General features: G+C 43.8%; 1 protein-coding gene across 1 annotated transcript in view; it reads right to left on the minus strand.

Annotated features, from left to right (window-relative positions):
- Positions 1 to 16,994, minus strand: part of PDZD7 (PDZ domain containing 7) — a 135,070-nt gene that overhangs the window by 83,644 nt on the left and 34,432 nt on the right. Inside the window, exon 2 of the mRNA XM_073596166.1 lies at positions 7,597 to 8,009. Within this exon, the coding sequence (XP_073452267.1) occupies positions 7,597 to 7,789 (193 nt within the window). The 5' untranslated portion in view covers positions 7,790 to 8,009. The remainder of the gene's footprint in view (positions 1 to 7,596; positions 8,010 to 16,994) is intronic.

Raw genomic sequence — 16,994 nt, forward strand, 5'->3', positions numbered from 1 at the left:
GGGTTATGGCAGCCAGCTGCTGTCATACTGTAACAACAATACTCCTCTTCAAAATAGCGACGTATAATGACGGCGGGCGGTCCGTAAGTGGTTAAATTAGTAAACTGTGAGAACTAAAGAGAATGGTTCAGGTTCTATTTTTTTTATTATATAGATTATATATGGCACTTTCATTAGTACTCATAGTTTACTAATTTAACCAACATAGACTTGTTTTAATAAAATCAGGACTGTTGGTAGCTATAGAGCACAGTGTCATTTTTATTTTTTATTTCTGCATTCTGTAACAGCTCTGTACTTGACCAGTGAAATCTCAGCATTTACAGGGCTGTTACAGAATGCAGAAATAAAAAAAAAAAACTCTGCTGTCCAATAGATTTCTTTCACCAGACGCTTAATTGTCTGGGGGAATCTGATTGACTGCCTGCGTCCTGACGCATGGGTTTTTAAGCCTAAGCCAATTGGCTGAAGATGAAGATGAGATTTTTCATCTCACAGTGCTCGCCACGCTGTGGGGGTTTATTCACTATATGGTGATGTGGGGGTTTATTCACTAAATGGTGATGTGGGGGTTTATTCACTATATGGTGATGTGGGGGTTTATTCACTAAATGGTGATGTGGGGGTTTATTCACTAAATGGTGATGTGGGGTTTATTCACTAAATAATGTGGGGGATTATTGGCTAAATGGTGATATGGGGTTTATTCACTAAATAGTAACAGTTATCAGGGTGCGCACTAAGCACCCTCAGAAAGTTTCCCTGTGTGTATCTGGCTCTGATACCAGGCCAGTGCCTTACCGGCCACTGACCTCACCGCACGTCCCTGTCCCTGATGTGGAGTATGAAGCTTTGTCTCTACAACAAGTCTACTTGGCAAGTCAAGCAGAGAAGCAGTGTAGTTGTGGATCTACATGGATCATGGATCTACAGAGAAGTTGAACTGTAGCCATCGCACTACTTACAGGCCTACTCATAGTTTGTGTAGGATATTGTAGTGAACTGGTGGATGGCGCCTGTGATGCCTGTAGCTTTATGTGAATAAAGGACAAGATAATCACTATACCAAGGCAGACATCTCAAGTCTCCTGCTAGGTGCGGGAGCCTCCCGCATTTTGGCGGGCAGCTCCCGGACACCCGCAAGTGCTGCCCGATATCCTGGCTGTGGGGCTGATCCTGGATGGTCCCCAGGTTCACAGCTGGGGATGATCGGTGCAGCAGGAGGGACAGCTGTGAACACCGATCTCCCTGTATAGCTGACAACCGCTTCTCCTTCTCTCCCTCCCACGGCTGTCGGCTGAAAAGCTATACAAGGAGATTGTGATCACAGCCGTTCCTCCTGCTGCACCGATCATCCCCAGCTGTTCTGTGTATCCTCCTCCTCCAGCCCCCCTCCGTGTCCTTCTTCCCCCCTTCTTCTCCGGCTCCCTGTCCTCCTCCTCCTCCTCTGCCCCCCCTTGTCCCCCACAGCCGGCTTCCCTCCTCTCCTGCCGGTTGTGAGGATCTGTCAGGATGGAGAGCGAAGAAAGGGACTGGTCATTTACCGGCCCCTGCCTTTTCTGAATTGGACACAGTGAGCGAGATCGCTCCTGTTTCCTGTGAACCTGTGTGTAACCTGTGTGTGTTACTATGCTCAGTTTATGAATGGAGAGGAGCCGTTGTCTCCTGTCCATTCATCTTCAATGCTGAGAAAGGGACCGGGGAATCTCTGTGCTCAGCCTCTTCCTCTGTCTCAAAGGGGAGATGTCAGGGTTCTATTTAGACCCCTGATATCTTACCAAAGCCCTCACCCCCCCCCCCCAAAAAAAAAAAAAAAACAGGGTTGATTAAAAAAATGCAAAAAATATAAAAAAATAAAATTGTAAACAAAAATTATGAAAAAAATATAAAATAAAAAACTTCTGACACCACCCCTCTGCTTTACCAACACTGTCTACTGCCCCAACCCCCTCCCCCCAAAAAGCATGTAAAAAAAACAATATGTAAAAATAAAAACTACTGACACCATCCACTGCCCTACTGACACCATCACCGCCACATACTCCCCATCCCTTCCCCAGAAGCAGTGTAAAAAAAAAGTGTAAAAAAAAATTATTTAAAGAAAATAATAAACAACAAAATTGTAAAAAATAATAGAGAAAATAATAACAACAAAAAACTACTGACACACTGCTCTACTGACACTGTCCACTACCCCCACCCCCAATCAAAAAAAAAAAATGTAAATAAATAAATACGCGGGGGGGGGTGGTATTTGTGCCGGAGCCACGATCCACACGTGCGCGTGGGGGGGGTGCCGGAGCTGCGATCCACTGGGGGGATGCCGGAGCCACAAACCCTGTGAGTGGGTGAGGTCGTATCAGAGTCCCCCTTACATCAGGGTCCCAGTCAGAGTCCCCCTGTACATCAGGGTCCCAGTCAGAGTCCCCCTGTACATCAGGGTCCCCATCAGAGCTAAACCCTTACATCAGAAGCAGAGACCTTAATACTCAATCAGTGCACACAATCAGGATTTACCACTGAACCTAGCTGCAAGTTGGATAAAACCTTGCAGTGGGCCAGATGTGGCCGTGGGTCGTAGTTTGCTAACCCCTCAAGTGTAGATTTAGGCCTCTTTCACACATGCTGTCCGAACAGGTCCACCTGTCCTTTTTTCAGGAGGACCTGATCGGAAGATCCATTCACCTCTATGGAGCGACGGATGCACCTGAATCACACCTGAACTAGTGAGCACAAACGCACAGGACACCGGACTGCAAACCACAGCCAAACCTATGAGAACCCAGGTTCAAGAGGGACTTTCAAAGTATCACATACACCGATGTCTACATTGTGCCACTAATTACAAAACCCAACAGCAATGGTAAAGGCTCAATTTAAGAAGGCATCTTGAAAACTAGAAGTGGGATCCATGGATGCGTAGGAATGGGATGGGACTGACAGATTATAAACACACCGCCTGAAAATCAGACAAATTTACAAACCTTTACACCCTACACCTTACATACTTGACCACTATTCATTCGTCTAAGATGAGGCTTTCTTAAAGTGTCCTAAATGCCACAGACCTTTAGGAACTTTCTATCACTTATTTAGTCTTACTTGACAATACAAGACTATTGGTGTGACGTTATTACATACAGTGCCTTGAAAAAGTATTCATACCCCTTGAAATTTTCCACATTTTGTCATGTTATAACCAAAAACGTAAATATATTTTATTGGGATTTTATGTGATAGACCAACATAAAGTGGCACATAATTGTGTTGTGGAAGGAAAATGATAAATGTTTTTCAAGATTTTTTACAAATAAATATCTGAAAAGTGTGGCGTGCATTTGTATTCAGCCCCCTTTACTCTGACACCCCTAAATACAATCTAGTGGAACTGCCTTCAGAAGTCCCCTAATTAGTAAATAGAGTCCACCTGTGTATAATTTAATCTCAGTATAACTACAGCTGTTCTGTGAAGCCCTCAGAGGTTTGTAAGAGAACCTTAGTGAACAAACAGTATCATGAAGGCCATGGAACACACCAGACAGGTCAGACAGGTCATAAAGTTGTGGAGAAGTTTAAAGCAGGGTTAGGTTTTAAAAAAATATCCCAAGCTTTGAACATCTCACAGAGCACTGTTCCATCTATCATCGGAAAATGTAAAGAGTATGGCACAAATGCAAACCTACCAAGACATGGCCATCCCCCTAAACTGACAGGCCAGGTAAGGAGAGCATTAATCAGAGAAGCGGCCAAGGGGCCCATGGTGACTCTGGAGGAGCTGTAGAGATCCACAGCTCAGGTGGGAGAATCTGTCCACAGGACAACTATTAGTCCTGCACTCCACATATCTGGCCTTTTTGGAAGAGTGGGAAGAAGAAAGCCATTGTTGAAAGAGAGCCAAAAGAAGTCCAGTTTGCAGTTTGCGAGAAGCCATGTGGGGGACACAGCAAACATGTGGAAGAAGGTACTCTGGTCAGATGAGACCAAAATTTTTGTCCTAAAAGCAAAAATGCTATGTCTGGCTGAAAGCTAGCGCTGCACATCACCCTGAACACACCATCCCCACCGTGAAACATGGTGGTGGCAGTATCATGTTATGGGGATGCTTTTCTTCAGCAGGGACATGAAAGCTGGTCAGAGTTGATGGAAAGATGGATGAAGCCAAATATAGGGCAATGTTAGAAGAAAACCTGTTAGAGTCTGCAAAAGACTTGAGACTCGGGTGGAGGTTCACCTTCCAGCAGGACAAAACATACAGCCAGAGCTACAATGGAATGGTTTAGATCAAAGTATATTCATGCAGAGGCGGCTCTCTAATTAGGCAAATTAGGCGGTCGCCTAGGGCCTCACACTCACAGGGGCCTCGCAACTGCCTAATTTGCCTAAGAGCCACCTCTGAGGCTGTCCCACAGGGCACCCATGGATGAGACAAACCTGCGCTTGTCACTCTCTGGCTCCTATCACATTTGTAAAGACACGGACGCACCCGGGCATGGATTATCCTCCCTCTCTCTCAGGTCTTTCTGCTGCTCCCGCTCAGTTTGCTCCAACGCTGTCTGCAAAAATCTTAGAAGGGAGGAGGTGGAGCTGCAGCTTGCTGAGATGGGAGTGAATGAACATAGAGTGATGCTGAGTGCTCATTGCCCGAGATCGGAGATCCCCCCGTGCCCCCCTCCTGCACATATCACCCACCCCTATTCACTTCGTGCCCCCCTCCTGCGCATACCACCCACCCCTATTCACTCCATGCCCCCCTTCTGCACATTCCACCCTCCCCTATTCACTCCGTGCCCCCCCTGTACATACCACCAACCCCTTATTCACCTTGAGGCGGAGCATCTCACTACTGCTGCTGCTTGTATGGGTGGGATGTGTACTGCGCCAATCTTTGTTGACCTTCCTCTCCTATTCATGTGATTGGTACAGTACACATCCCACCCACACAAGCAGGAGCAGTAATAAGATGCTCAACCTCGGGGTTCTTCCTTAACTCCTGCAAAGTGTGTGAGTGGGGCCTCATGTCTAAATTTTGCCTAAGGCCTCACAAAGCCTAGAGCCGCCTCTGTATTCATGTGTTAGAATGGCCCAGTCAAAGTCCAGACCTAAATCCAATTGTGAAACCTGTGGCAAGACTTGACAATTGCTGTTCACAGATGCTCTCCATCCAATCTGACAGAGCTTGAACTATTTTGCAAAGAAGAATGGGCAAACATTTCATTCTAGATGTGCCAAGCTGGTAGAGACATGCCCAAAAAGACTTGGAGCTTTAAAAGCAGCAAAAGGTGGTTCTACAAAGTATTGACTCAGGGGGGCTGAATACAATTGCACGCCACACTTTTCAGTAATTTATTTGTAAAAAATGTTGAAAACCATTTATCATTTTCCTTCCACTTCACAATTATGTGCCACTTTGTGTTGGTCTATCACATAAAATCCCAATATAATACATTTAAGTTTTCGGTTGTAACATGACAAAATTTGGAAAATTTCAAGGGGTATGAATACTTTTCCAAGGCACTGAATTTACACGACAATATGGGCTTCACAATAACTCTAGACCCCAAGGCCTGCCTACTAGGCATACACAGCATTTCACCTACACATGTATCTTTTTACAGGAATCCTTATTATTGGTTAGGAAACTAATTGTAAAACTTTGGATTCAAATTTTGACACCAACCTTTATGCAATCCTGCAATACAAAAAACATCTCTATAAACAGAGGGGATGCCCCTCCAAATTTAACAAAACTGGGAAAAGATCTTAACCTTACAACCCAAAACGAGCCTTGCAGACCAACCCTGTATTTCACCATCTCTCTAGAAGGAGAAAAGTGAGGCACAAACACACTTATGCACCTTTCATTGAACAAGTTCTTATGGTCCACTGAAGTGTCCCACAAAGCATACTCTGGTTCATTTTTGCTTGCTATTGTTCTTATTGACATCACCTTTACATACAGTGCTCAAAATATAAAAGATATGCGCTGTCTCATGTGAATCAATAAAGTGAAGTATTGTGAACAAACACAAAAATTACCACTATGTGATTAAACAAACATAATACCATAATATGAAACCTCCATTCCCAGAAGTAGCCTATTAAGGGGAAACATATTGGAAGGAGATGGGAGCTGTGATGTGATGATCCATACTTGTTGATGATCTCTTGGTTGGATTACCCTCTCTATTGCCTAAATTTATCCTAGTTGCTGTAAGTGCATTATTTTAGCTTCAATAAGCCTTTTTGTAAAGGTATTATGCAATGAGTCTTCCTTATGTTTAAACCCCACACATACACCGAGTGGAGAGCATTAAGTGAGTCCAGGCCAAAGTGTGCAGGGCTAGGAAGCTAATTAGGAGGCTTGCCGGAGTGATCCATCGAGGAGGTCCGGTTACATAAAGGAGGAATCCACATATCTGTTCACCTCATGCGATAAATGATCTCTTATAACTTGGAGATCATTGGGATCTGGTAAGCAGCAAATTTAATTATATTTGGAGAAACGGATTGAAAATATTCTTTCATTGGAAGTGGTTCACTTGATTTTATAGAATGATTTGAACATTGATTGCAATGAAAACACCAGGATACTTTATATGTATATTTTTTTTGATAAAAAAAATATATAATTTTATTTTTTTGATGAACTTTTATTTTTTCATCCAATATTTTTTGGATGAATAATTTTCTGATGAATTTGGTTTCATATTATGTCATTATGTTCGTTTAATCACATGGTGGTAATTTTTGTGTTTGTTCACAATACTTCACTTGATTAATTCACATGAGACAGCGCATATCTTTTATATTTTGAGCACTGTATCTTCACCTCCTCATATTCAAGGAGTAGTAAAAGTGCAGCAGTCTTACCTATATTTAGCGTGAGGTTTTTCTATGCTATTTTTGCTTGTTTTGAATATCACCTTTACATGCCCAGTGATTGATTTTGTATAATGTAGTGTACCATTCTTCTACTAGGCTGCAGCTTTTTTACTGGGTAGTGTCATTGGTTGAACTAGATGGACTTGTGTCTGCTTTTCCACTTGACTAACAATGTAACTATGTTTATACCACTTACTTTATTACATTTGTATCCTGTCAACCTTTACTTTGTATGTTGCACCTTTAATAAAGAACAGTTTGGAATGAAACAAAAAAAGAAAGCTCATTTGGGCTTTAACAAAGGTGATGTCAAGAGTATATGAAAGAAACATATTGTAAGGTTTGTTAACTGACAGATTTACCTACTTTAATAGCCTAGACTAGAGTGATGTTTTACCTTGACATACCGAGAGAGAGGACAGCCTCTGTTGGGCAACACTTAGAATACACTACATTGAGAAGGAAAAAATGCATCTTATAAAGATTGCACAAAGGTATCTTTGGGAGGTTAAGCTGTTGGAATAATGTAAAAATATTAAAGCATTACAAATACCCATTCCTGGGGGTTTCCCTTTATGTGACTTAAATGTCTAAAGATTTTACGCAGTAGTCAAATAAACAGAGGCTATTTGAAGCAGTAGTCAAGTATACAGAGGTTATTCTGTAAAAATGATCCTACAATAATTGCTCACTACAAATGAAAAGGGAGCTTACCTTCTAATGATGAATTTATCAAGATGACCCTTCCCATTGGAGAAGTAGCTCTCAGCCCTTTGGGGTGTCCATTCCCGGGTCTGTTCAGCCTACGGAATAGATGTCGGGCCCTAAGTGAAGAGTCTCTCCTGGAGCTCCCAGGGTAATCACCTTGGGTCATCTCATTGTCATCCACTTCAATAGCATGAGCCATGACGGCGGTATGTGGCAGCAAGTCATAGGGATCCTAGAGCCTGATAAGTGATCTTGATGGAGAAATGAACATCAGCGCTGTTAAATGTGCAACCTCTTCATGTCATCTCCCACCAAAAGAGGTATATAAAGAGCATACTGAAGGAAAGCATGTCTTCAAAACATTTCCAGAAATTAAGGGGATTCCATTTTGCTTGATGGACCTCAAAAGTCAACTCTTCCTAAAATACAAAAAAAGGCAGTATAGAATTTTAGAATTTCAACACACATGTATTTTTTTTTTTCATTTAATTTGCTTATTTTTTTTTTAAGCTTGTAGGTTTAAATTCAGTACAGCAGAAGTATACCTGGGCTTACATATTTAAGTATTAAAGGGTTATTCCACAACATTGATCAGTACACTTAAGTGGACTTTTTGCATGCACGTTTACAAGCTATCAATATTAATGAAGTACAGACATCAAAAGGAATCCTCTCCACCCAGCATTCAACAAACTACTGGTTCCAGCTATGGATTTGTGAATGTTATTAATATATATCCTATTCTAAGAAACATAAGTCAGTTCATTAATGTCTGTATCCTCATTGGGGAGATTCCCCTTACAACCTGTTCTGTTGACCACCCATAGCATCACAGGCAGCAATAAAAGCTTGCTAACATTTCCACCACTCTATTTAAAGTAAAAAGGTTCTTAAGCTCAAACCCCAAACATGTTTTAGAAGTTTAATATAAAATCGAAATATTAAAACTGTAAGCACCCTGTAAAAAATATAGAATTTATATTTACCTTTCTGGTAGGTTGAACACAGGAGTTACTGGGGGGAACCATGGGCACCTAGTTGGGGGACACTGTGTATAATAAACAATTGCCTTTTTATCCTCTTCCTGCCACTCTAATGCATATATGCAGTGACAAGGAGGCTGGCACTGCTTAACGATCAGCTGTCAATGGGGTCTGAGGTTGTGTGGTAAGAGATCACTTACTGTGCACACAATACATACCTCCCAACCATCCCGGATTCGCCGGGACCGTCCCGGGATTTGATGTAAGTCCCAGAGTCCTTGTAAATCAAGGCTGAGTGGAGTCAACAAGTTCCAGCACTTGGCTCCAGTGACTTCTCCGGCGGGGGCGCACTAGCATGGACTCCTGTCACTGCCCACTGTGGGGCTCATGTCATTGCCCCCTGCAGGGCTCCTTTCACTGCCTGCTGCAGGGCTCCTGTCACTGCCCCCTGTGGGGCTCCTGTCACTGCCCACCTGTGGGGCTCCTGTGACTGCCCCCTGTGGGGTTCCTGTCACTGTCCACCTGTGGGGCTCCTGTGACTGCCCACCTGCGGGGCTTCTGCCACTGCCCGCAGCTGCGGGGCTCCTGTCACTGCTCACAGCTGCGGGGCTCCTGTTACTGCCCCCTGTGGGGTTCCTGTCACTGTCCACTGCAGGGTTCCTGTCACTGCCTACCTGCTGGGCTCCTGTCACTATTCCCTGCGGGGCTCCTGTTACTGCGAGTGGCTGCGGGGCTCCTATCACTGCCCCTGGCTGTGGGGCTTTTGTCACTGCCCCTGGTTGCGGGGCTCCAGTCTCTGCCCGCCTGCAGGGCTCCTGTCAATGCCTGCAGCTGCGGGGCTCCTGTCACTGCCAGCATCTGCGGGGGGTCCTGTCAGCTGTATGTGCCTGCATCCTGTCATTGGCGGCTGTCTGAGGTCTATGAAGTTGGGGGTGGAGGGGTGGATTGTGAACTACAACCCCCCCAAGATTAGTCTGGTCTGCCCAGTACAATCCCCCCAGGTCAGTCAGACTAACCTTGGGAAGAGGGGGATTGTAGGATTGTACTGGGCACAGACTGACCTAATGGGGGGAAGGAACATTACTAGTCAACAGACTTATCCGGGGGAGGATTGTACTGGGGACAGGCATAATAGCGGGGCATTGTTCAACAAAAGGCTGCCAGTGGCATAGGGGTAAAGGGCCGATTGTGGCACAGTGGTATAGTGGTAAGTGTTCTTGGTGGCCCAGTGGTATAGAGGTAAGGGAGCTGAGTGACACAATGGTATAGAGGTAAGGGTTTGATGTGGCCGGTGGGAGGGATTCCTCCATCCACCTAATTTGTGTGGATAGAGGAATCTCCTAGTTTTTTCTTGTTCAGCCCACTGGTTCACCAATCTAAGCATATTTTAAGAGAACAAGAAGGCTTTTGTTTTATTTACCAAATCCCTTTGACAGTGACAGGGAAGGGGAGTGGAGGGGGACAAGTAAGAAGGGTATAAGAGGATATGTTCTGGAGTCATGCTTTGAAAGGGGAGAGAACTTGTGCTGGAGGGGGGATTGGATTTGAAATCCCCCACCCCACCTTCTAGCACAAGTCCTCTGCCCTTCCAAAGCACCCCCCCCAGTATGTATCTGACCTCTCCAGCACAATTCTGCACCCCCCCAGTATGTATCTGACCCCTCCAGCACAAGTCCACTCCCTTCCCAAAGTGCCCCTCAAGCAAATATCCGCCCCACCCACCCCACATTCTAGCAAAAGTCATCTACACTCCCAAAGCACCCCCCAGCATAAGTCCACTTCCCTCCCAAAGCTCCCCCCGTATGCATCTGAACCCCAGCAAAGTCCTCTCCCCTCCTAAAGCACCCCCCCATTATATATCTGTCCCCCACTCTACTTCACATTTTAGCACAAGTCCTCTACCTCCCAAAGCTACCTCCCCCCAGCACATGCCTGGAGCTTGGGTTTTGTTTAACCATGCCCATTAAGCCCCTCCCACTACAAAGTTTGGCCACATCAATTTCTTGCTGTGGTGCACTTTGCGCACTGCAGAATTCTATGTCCCTCAAGTGTCCCTCATTCTCAAGTTTGAAAGTTGGGAGGTATGCTTACTGACAGAGTTGTCAACGACAGCTCTCGGTTCTTGTTTGTGATTGGGAATCAGCAGGATGAGCTCTTGATCATATGACCGCTGTGAGAGCTATCATGTGATCAAGACACTACCTCCTGGGCTATAAGACTCATCTAAAGGGTTGCCAGGAGGTAGTAGGAAGGGGTTAAATAAAGTATTGCTTTCTGCTTTTGTTTTCATCCTTTGTTTCCTCTCACTTTCTGTCTATATACATGTACTCCAGCAATAGCTGCATGGCATTGTTTATTTTGGGTTTCCTGACAAAAGTGCACCATGCTTACTGTACATGATGCTTATTAAAATGGCCACTTGAAATCTCCATTAGAAGCTTGGGTGTCAATGCAGGTACTGAAGGTTGTCACCCTATGCAGGAAGTACCTTAATATACACAGGAGCACCAGGTATTTATTTAACCACTTCAGGACCAGACTCTTTCCTCCCCTTCCAGTCCAGCACATTTTTTAGTTTTCAGCACTGTCACATTTTGAATGACAATTACTCAGTCATGCAACACTGTACCCAAATTAATTATATATATATATATATATATATATATATATATATATATATATATATATATATATTTTAGACAGATAGAGCCAGGGGCGGACTGAGCATTGAGTCACTCGGGCACTGCCCGAGGGCCCTGGGCCACTAGGGGGCCCCATCAGGGTTGCCAGCCTCAGTAAAACCAGGGACAGTATGTAAAAATCTGTGTTTTTTTTTACATCTGTCTCTGAAATGTCCCTTACCGACATCCTTTTGGTCTAAAAATCCAGAGATTATAGCTGCCCCACCTCTCCAGTACCTTCTCAGCCAACAGAAACATGTCTGTGGATACTGTGTGTACATGTATGTGTATACTGTGTGATTGTATACTGTGTTTGTGTATACTGTGTGGCCCCATAATCTCTGATTGCCTGGGGGTCCCATAATCTCCTATTGCCCGGGGGCCCCATGAGTTGTCAGTCCGCCCCTGGATAGAGCTTTCTTTTGGTGATATTCAATCACCGCTGGGGTTTTATTAATCTTTTTACATTTTTTGCTACATAAAGAAACAAAGACTATTTCGAGAAAAAAAAAATTCTTAGTTTCTGTTATAAAATTTTGCAAATAAACAATCTTTTTTCATAAATTTGGGCCAAAATGTATTCTGTTACATTTGTTTGGTAAAAAAAAACAAAACAAAAAAAAATACATGTATATTATTTAGTCTGTGTAAAAGTTATAGAGTCCACAAACTATGATACATATACACAGTGCCTTGAAAAAGTATTCATACCCCGTGAAAATTTCCACATTTTGTCATGTTACAACCAAAAACGTAAATGTATTTTATTGGGATTTTATGTGATAGACCAACACAAAGTGGCACATAATTGGGAAGTGGGAGGAAAATGATAAATGGTTTTCCATTTTTTTTTACAAATAAATATGTGAAAAGTGTGGCATGCATTTGTATTCAGCCCCCTTTACTCTAGTATCTAGTAGAACCAATTGCCTTCAGAAGTCACCTAATTAGTAAATATTAGTGTATAATTTAATCTCAGTATAAATACAGCTGTTTTGTGAAGCCCTCAGGGGTTTGTTAGAGAACCTTAGTGATAAAACAGCATCATGAAGGCCAAGGATCACACCAGACAGGTCAGGGATGGAGAAGTTGTGGAGAAGTTTAAAGCAGGGTTAGGCTATAAAAAAATATTCTAAACTTTGAACATCTCACAGAGCACTGTTCAATCCATCATCCAAAAATATAAAGAGTATGGCACAACTGCAAACCTACCAAGACATGGCCGTCCACCTAAACTGACAGGCCAGGCAAGGAGAGCATTAATCAGAGAAGCAGCCAAGAGTTAACTCTGAAGGAGCTGCAGAGATCCACAGCTCAGGTGGGAGAATCTGTCCACAGGACAACTATTAGTTGTGCACTCCACAAATCTGGCCTTTATGGAAGAGTGACAAGAAGAAAGCCATTGTTGAAAGAAAGCCATAAGAAGTCCAGTTTGCAGTTTGTGAGAAGCCACATGAGGACAATGCAAACATGTGGAAGAAGGTGCTCTGGTCAGATGAGACCAAAAGGGAACTTTTTGGCCTAAAAGCAAAACGCTATATGTGGCAGAAAACGGACACTGCACATCACCCTGAACACACCACCCCCACTGTGAAACATGGTGGTGGCAGCATCATGTTATGGGGATGCTTTTCTTCAGCAGGGACAGGGAAACTGGTCAGAGTTGATGGGAAGATGGATGGAGCCAAATACAGGGCAATCTTAGAAGAAAACCTGTCAGAGTCTGCAAAAGACTTGAGACTGGGGCGGAGGTTCACCTTCCAACAGGACAAAACCCTAAACAAACAGACAGAGCGACAACGGAATGGTTTAGATCAAAACTTATTCATGTGTTAGAATGGCCCAGTCAAAGTCCAGACCTAAATCCAATTGAGAATCTGTGGCAAGACCTGTAAATTGCTGTTCACAGACGCTCTCCATCCAATCTGACAGAGCTTGAGCTATTTTGCAAAGAAGAATGAGCAAAAACCCTAATAAAAATACATTTACGTTTTTGGTTGTAACATGACAAAATTTGGAAAATTTCAAGGGGTATGAATACTTTTTCAAGGCACTGTATATATTTGACAACTGATCAGTCCTAATGTACTGACTCCATATTTCATGTCTCGAGTCCCTAAAATGCCAGGAAAGTACACATAACCCAAAATGACCCCTCTTTGGAAAGCAGACAGTCCAGGGTATTTAGTAAGAGGCATAGTGAATTTTTAATGTTGTATTTTTTTTTGTCACTTTTTTCTTTTAGTGCATAAAAAAAAAAAATTTCACACACACAGCATAGCCATACCTACAATTACACCCCAAAACACAATCTACTGCGCCTCTTGATTATGGGATACCACATGCGTGAGCCTAGATGCATAGAGAGGCCTAAAATCCAAGAAGCACCTTTGGGCTTTCAAGGAGCATAAATTACATGTCTAATTTCCGACTACCTATCGCATTTTTGTAGGCTCTGGAGCAAGCAGCAGAACAGTGGAAACAACCAGAAAATGACAGTTTTGTAGAATAAACACCCAAAGGTATTTTTAAAGAGGCATGGTGAGTCTTTTGATGACTTCATCTTTTTGCCACAGGTTTTTGGAAAATGTGGAAAGAAAATAAAGATTACACAATGTTGTCAATTTAATAGGATATGTCTCACACATAGCATGAGCATACTTGGAATTTTACCCTGAAACACATTCTGTTACTCCTCCTGAGTATAATGATACCACATGTGTGAGACTTTTGCAGTGTTTGGACTGATTATGTAAGTCCCTTAAATAATACTGCATCTTGTGTATCACATAAATCAACCAACACTGTATGGAAAATAATGCACTGTAATGATTGCCTCTGTACAAGTGGTCAGGGAATATACTGTAGCTTAGCATAGCGTAACCTATAGCAGTCCTCATACTTATAAGCCAGGCATTCCTAGGCTACTGGTACGTGGCTGTCCCCAGGAATGCCATGTTCATGGCATTATATGAGGCTGAAAAAAGGAAGAACAAAGAGTTACTGTGGTTCCAGGAATGCAGTTGATGGACATGCAGATGAATCAGTTCAGGTGGCAGGCAGCAGCATGGTCAGCAAACAGGCAAATCACATGGGGCACAGATGCATATGACCCATGTGAATGAAGCTTTGTGGTCACACGGACTGGTGTGGCGGTGATCAGGGACACTTACTGGTGGTGATTTTATATATATGTAGCAATAACTCTCGGCGGAGCTGCTGGTTTAAAGCGGGCTTGTTACCTTCACTCTCCTTCCCTCTGTTTCACCGGCACCGGGTCTAGGGTTCCATTGAGTTTACCTCCGGACGATACAAGCACCAACACTTGAGTACTTTTTCAATGCTTTATTGAACAATTAACGAAGGAAGTAGCAGGAAAGAGGCAGAAGGGAAACTGCAGGGAAAGCTCAAATACCTTTCTGTAGGATTCTTGACAAATGTCCTTTAGAGTTTAATATTTCAGTAGAATGCGCTCCCCTCGTGGGACACACTCTTTGCTTGCCTGGATAGGCCTCTCTCACTTGCCTAGCAGCCAGTACGTAGCATGAACAAAAGTCTCTGCCACAGACTTGCTTGGGATGAACCCGTACGATCCTCTGCCACAGGATGTATTGGTTTTGTGGTGAATGTCAGTCACAATGCTTGAACCTTTAAGCCAAACCCGGCAACACTATGCTGTAAAGTTACTTTAGGATACGTCCTCCAACCGAGTCACCAGACCCCTCTCCAGACCAGCACTCTGCATGATTCTTCCATGACGGGTCCTCCCCTGGGATCTCCTCGGTTGTCCAGCTTCTTCACTCTGGATAGACAGCTCAGGACCATTCCTCGGCTGCTGTGGTAGGCCCCAGACAAGCTTCTGGGCCCACCCATGCGCCGCAGCGACGCGGGCCTCCGGAACGGAGGACCACGTGGTAGCACTCTAACGCATACCTGTCGGCCAGGAGGGCCAGCAGATGGCTGTAAAACGACCCTAAAACATGGCGTCTGTCCCATAAATACCCTCTTCCAGAATCCCACTCGGAGGACCACCTCCACCAAGTTGTCTCCGGGACAGAAGAGTATCCATACGCTTTGACACATTGCCTTTCCAACACTAGCCAATAGTAACAACGACACCCACCTGCCCAGTATGGAAACCCATGCAACGTCAGCCAAGCTGGAACAGAGGCAAATCTAACTTCCCTAACGAGCAATTTACAAAATTTACCTATCAGTTGGTAGATCATAAATCTACCAGCGCTACATACTCCCCCCACTACAATAGACGTTGTCCCCAACGTCTGTCCAAAAATAATGATAATAACTCCCAAGCCTGGGAGCAGGTATTTGAGCTTAGAACTTGGATTGGATAGAGAAGGAAAGACAGTGGAAAGACATTATGAGATTAACATCTATAAAACAATATGTTCACGTCCGTAAACAAAACCATCCTATGACTATACAGAACCTCACTATCTATCTAGCTGAAAAGCCTCACAGCTTGATAGGAGATCAAATGGTTCCTGAAAAGGAAAACATATTAAACACACATATATCCTGTATAACTTCAGGAGCAAGCCTCATTTAAAAATGAGACTCTCTTCCCATAATCTATATCAAAATAATCTTTAGGAGTCCATCCCTATATATACTTAGGTATATCACATCCTTTCAATGAAAAGAATAAAGTCCAGCTAGCGAAGACTCTTTGAATCTGAAGACTTCAAGGTGAACATTATGTTTTGACCACGAAGATCTCTATATACTGATACTAACTAACTAACCCAAAGTTCTTTTGTCCATAATCACCAATAAAACCGGGGATCTGGCAAGGTCAGTGTCTTTCTCGTTCTATCCACTGTGGTAATGAAATAGACAACGTCATCTTTTCCGGGCCTGCAGATTACTACTTTGTCAGCATAGATGTGCCAACTGAAGTTCCAGTGCATAAAACATCCACTAAAACGTTCATCCATTTTAACAGAACATCCAGTCTTTCGGAAAGGCTTAGGCACAGACAAATAGTCCCAAACAGCTTCACTGTACCAAAGTTCCCGGTTAAGTTCAATCACTTGCATTATGTCCTGGGGCACATAGGGGAATTCCAAACCATACTCTGCAGCCACATGCTTGTTTAACATTCTCTGCAAATGTGCAAGTTTGGGCAAAGATCTGTCTTTCCCTATACCAGGAGGCACACAGGTATCCAATGATTTGCTCACCATAAGCCCAGCCGGTGTCTGTAGTGAACTAGCAACTTTCGGTAAAGTCTCAGTAACAGTACTGTGCGGCTCCACACAGGGTGACGTCTTCCCAGAACTCAGGGCTGTCCATTCAGGGAAAGTCATAGCAGAGGCAACGTCTTCACCTTGTGACCACAACAGCTCTTGTGACATAGTCTCAACTAAGTCATCATCACCGGAAAGATCCGACCGACATGGATTCTATTTCCGAATCTCCCAGCTCTTCCGCTGGCAGATACTTATTTACAGTCCCAGATACATTCCCCATCAGTGGCTTACCCGTTCCTGACATGGACTTTGGTAGCTCCGGTTCAGGTAACCTCTGAGGTAGGCCTCGACCACGGCTGCGGGAAGCCTTCACATATCCCACCTTCCTCTGAACAGGTACAACAGGAGTAGGTATAGCGGACGCAAAAATCACAGTAATGTCCCCTGATGAGACGGCAACAGCAGTGTCTCTCTCCGTAACATTCTCAGCAACAACAGGCAAAGTGGTGGCCTGCCGTTCTCTCTCT

Source organism: Aquarana catesbeiana, linkage group LG08 (genome assembly GCF_042186555.1).
Source record: "Aquarana catesbeiana isolate 2022-GZ linkage group LG08, ASM4218655v1, whole genome shotgun sequence".
Lineage (NCBI taxonomy): Eukaryota > Metazoa > Chordata > Amphibia > Anura > Ranidae > Aquarana > Aquarana catesbeiana.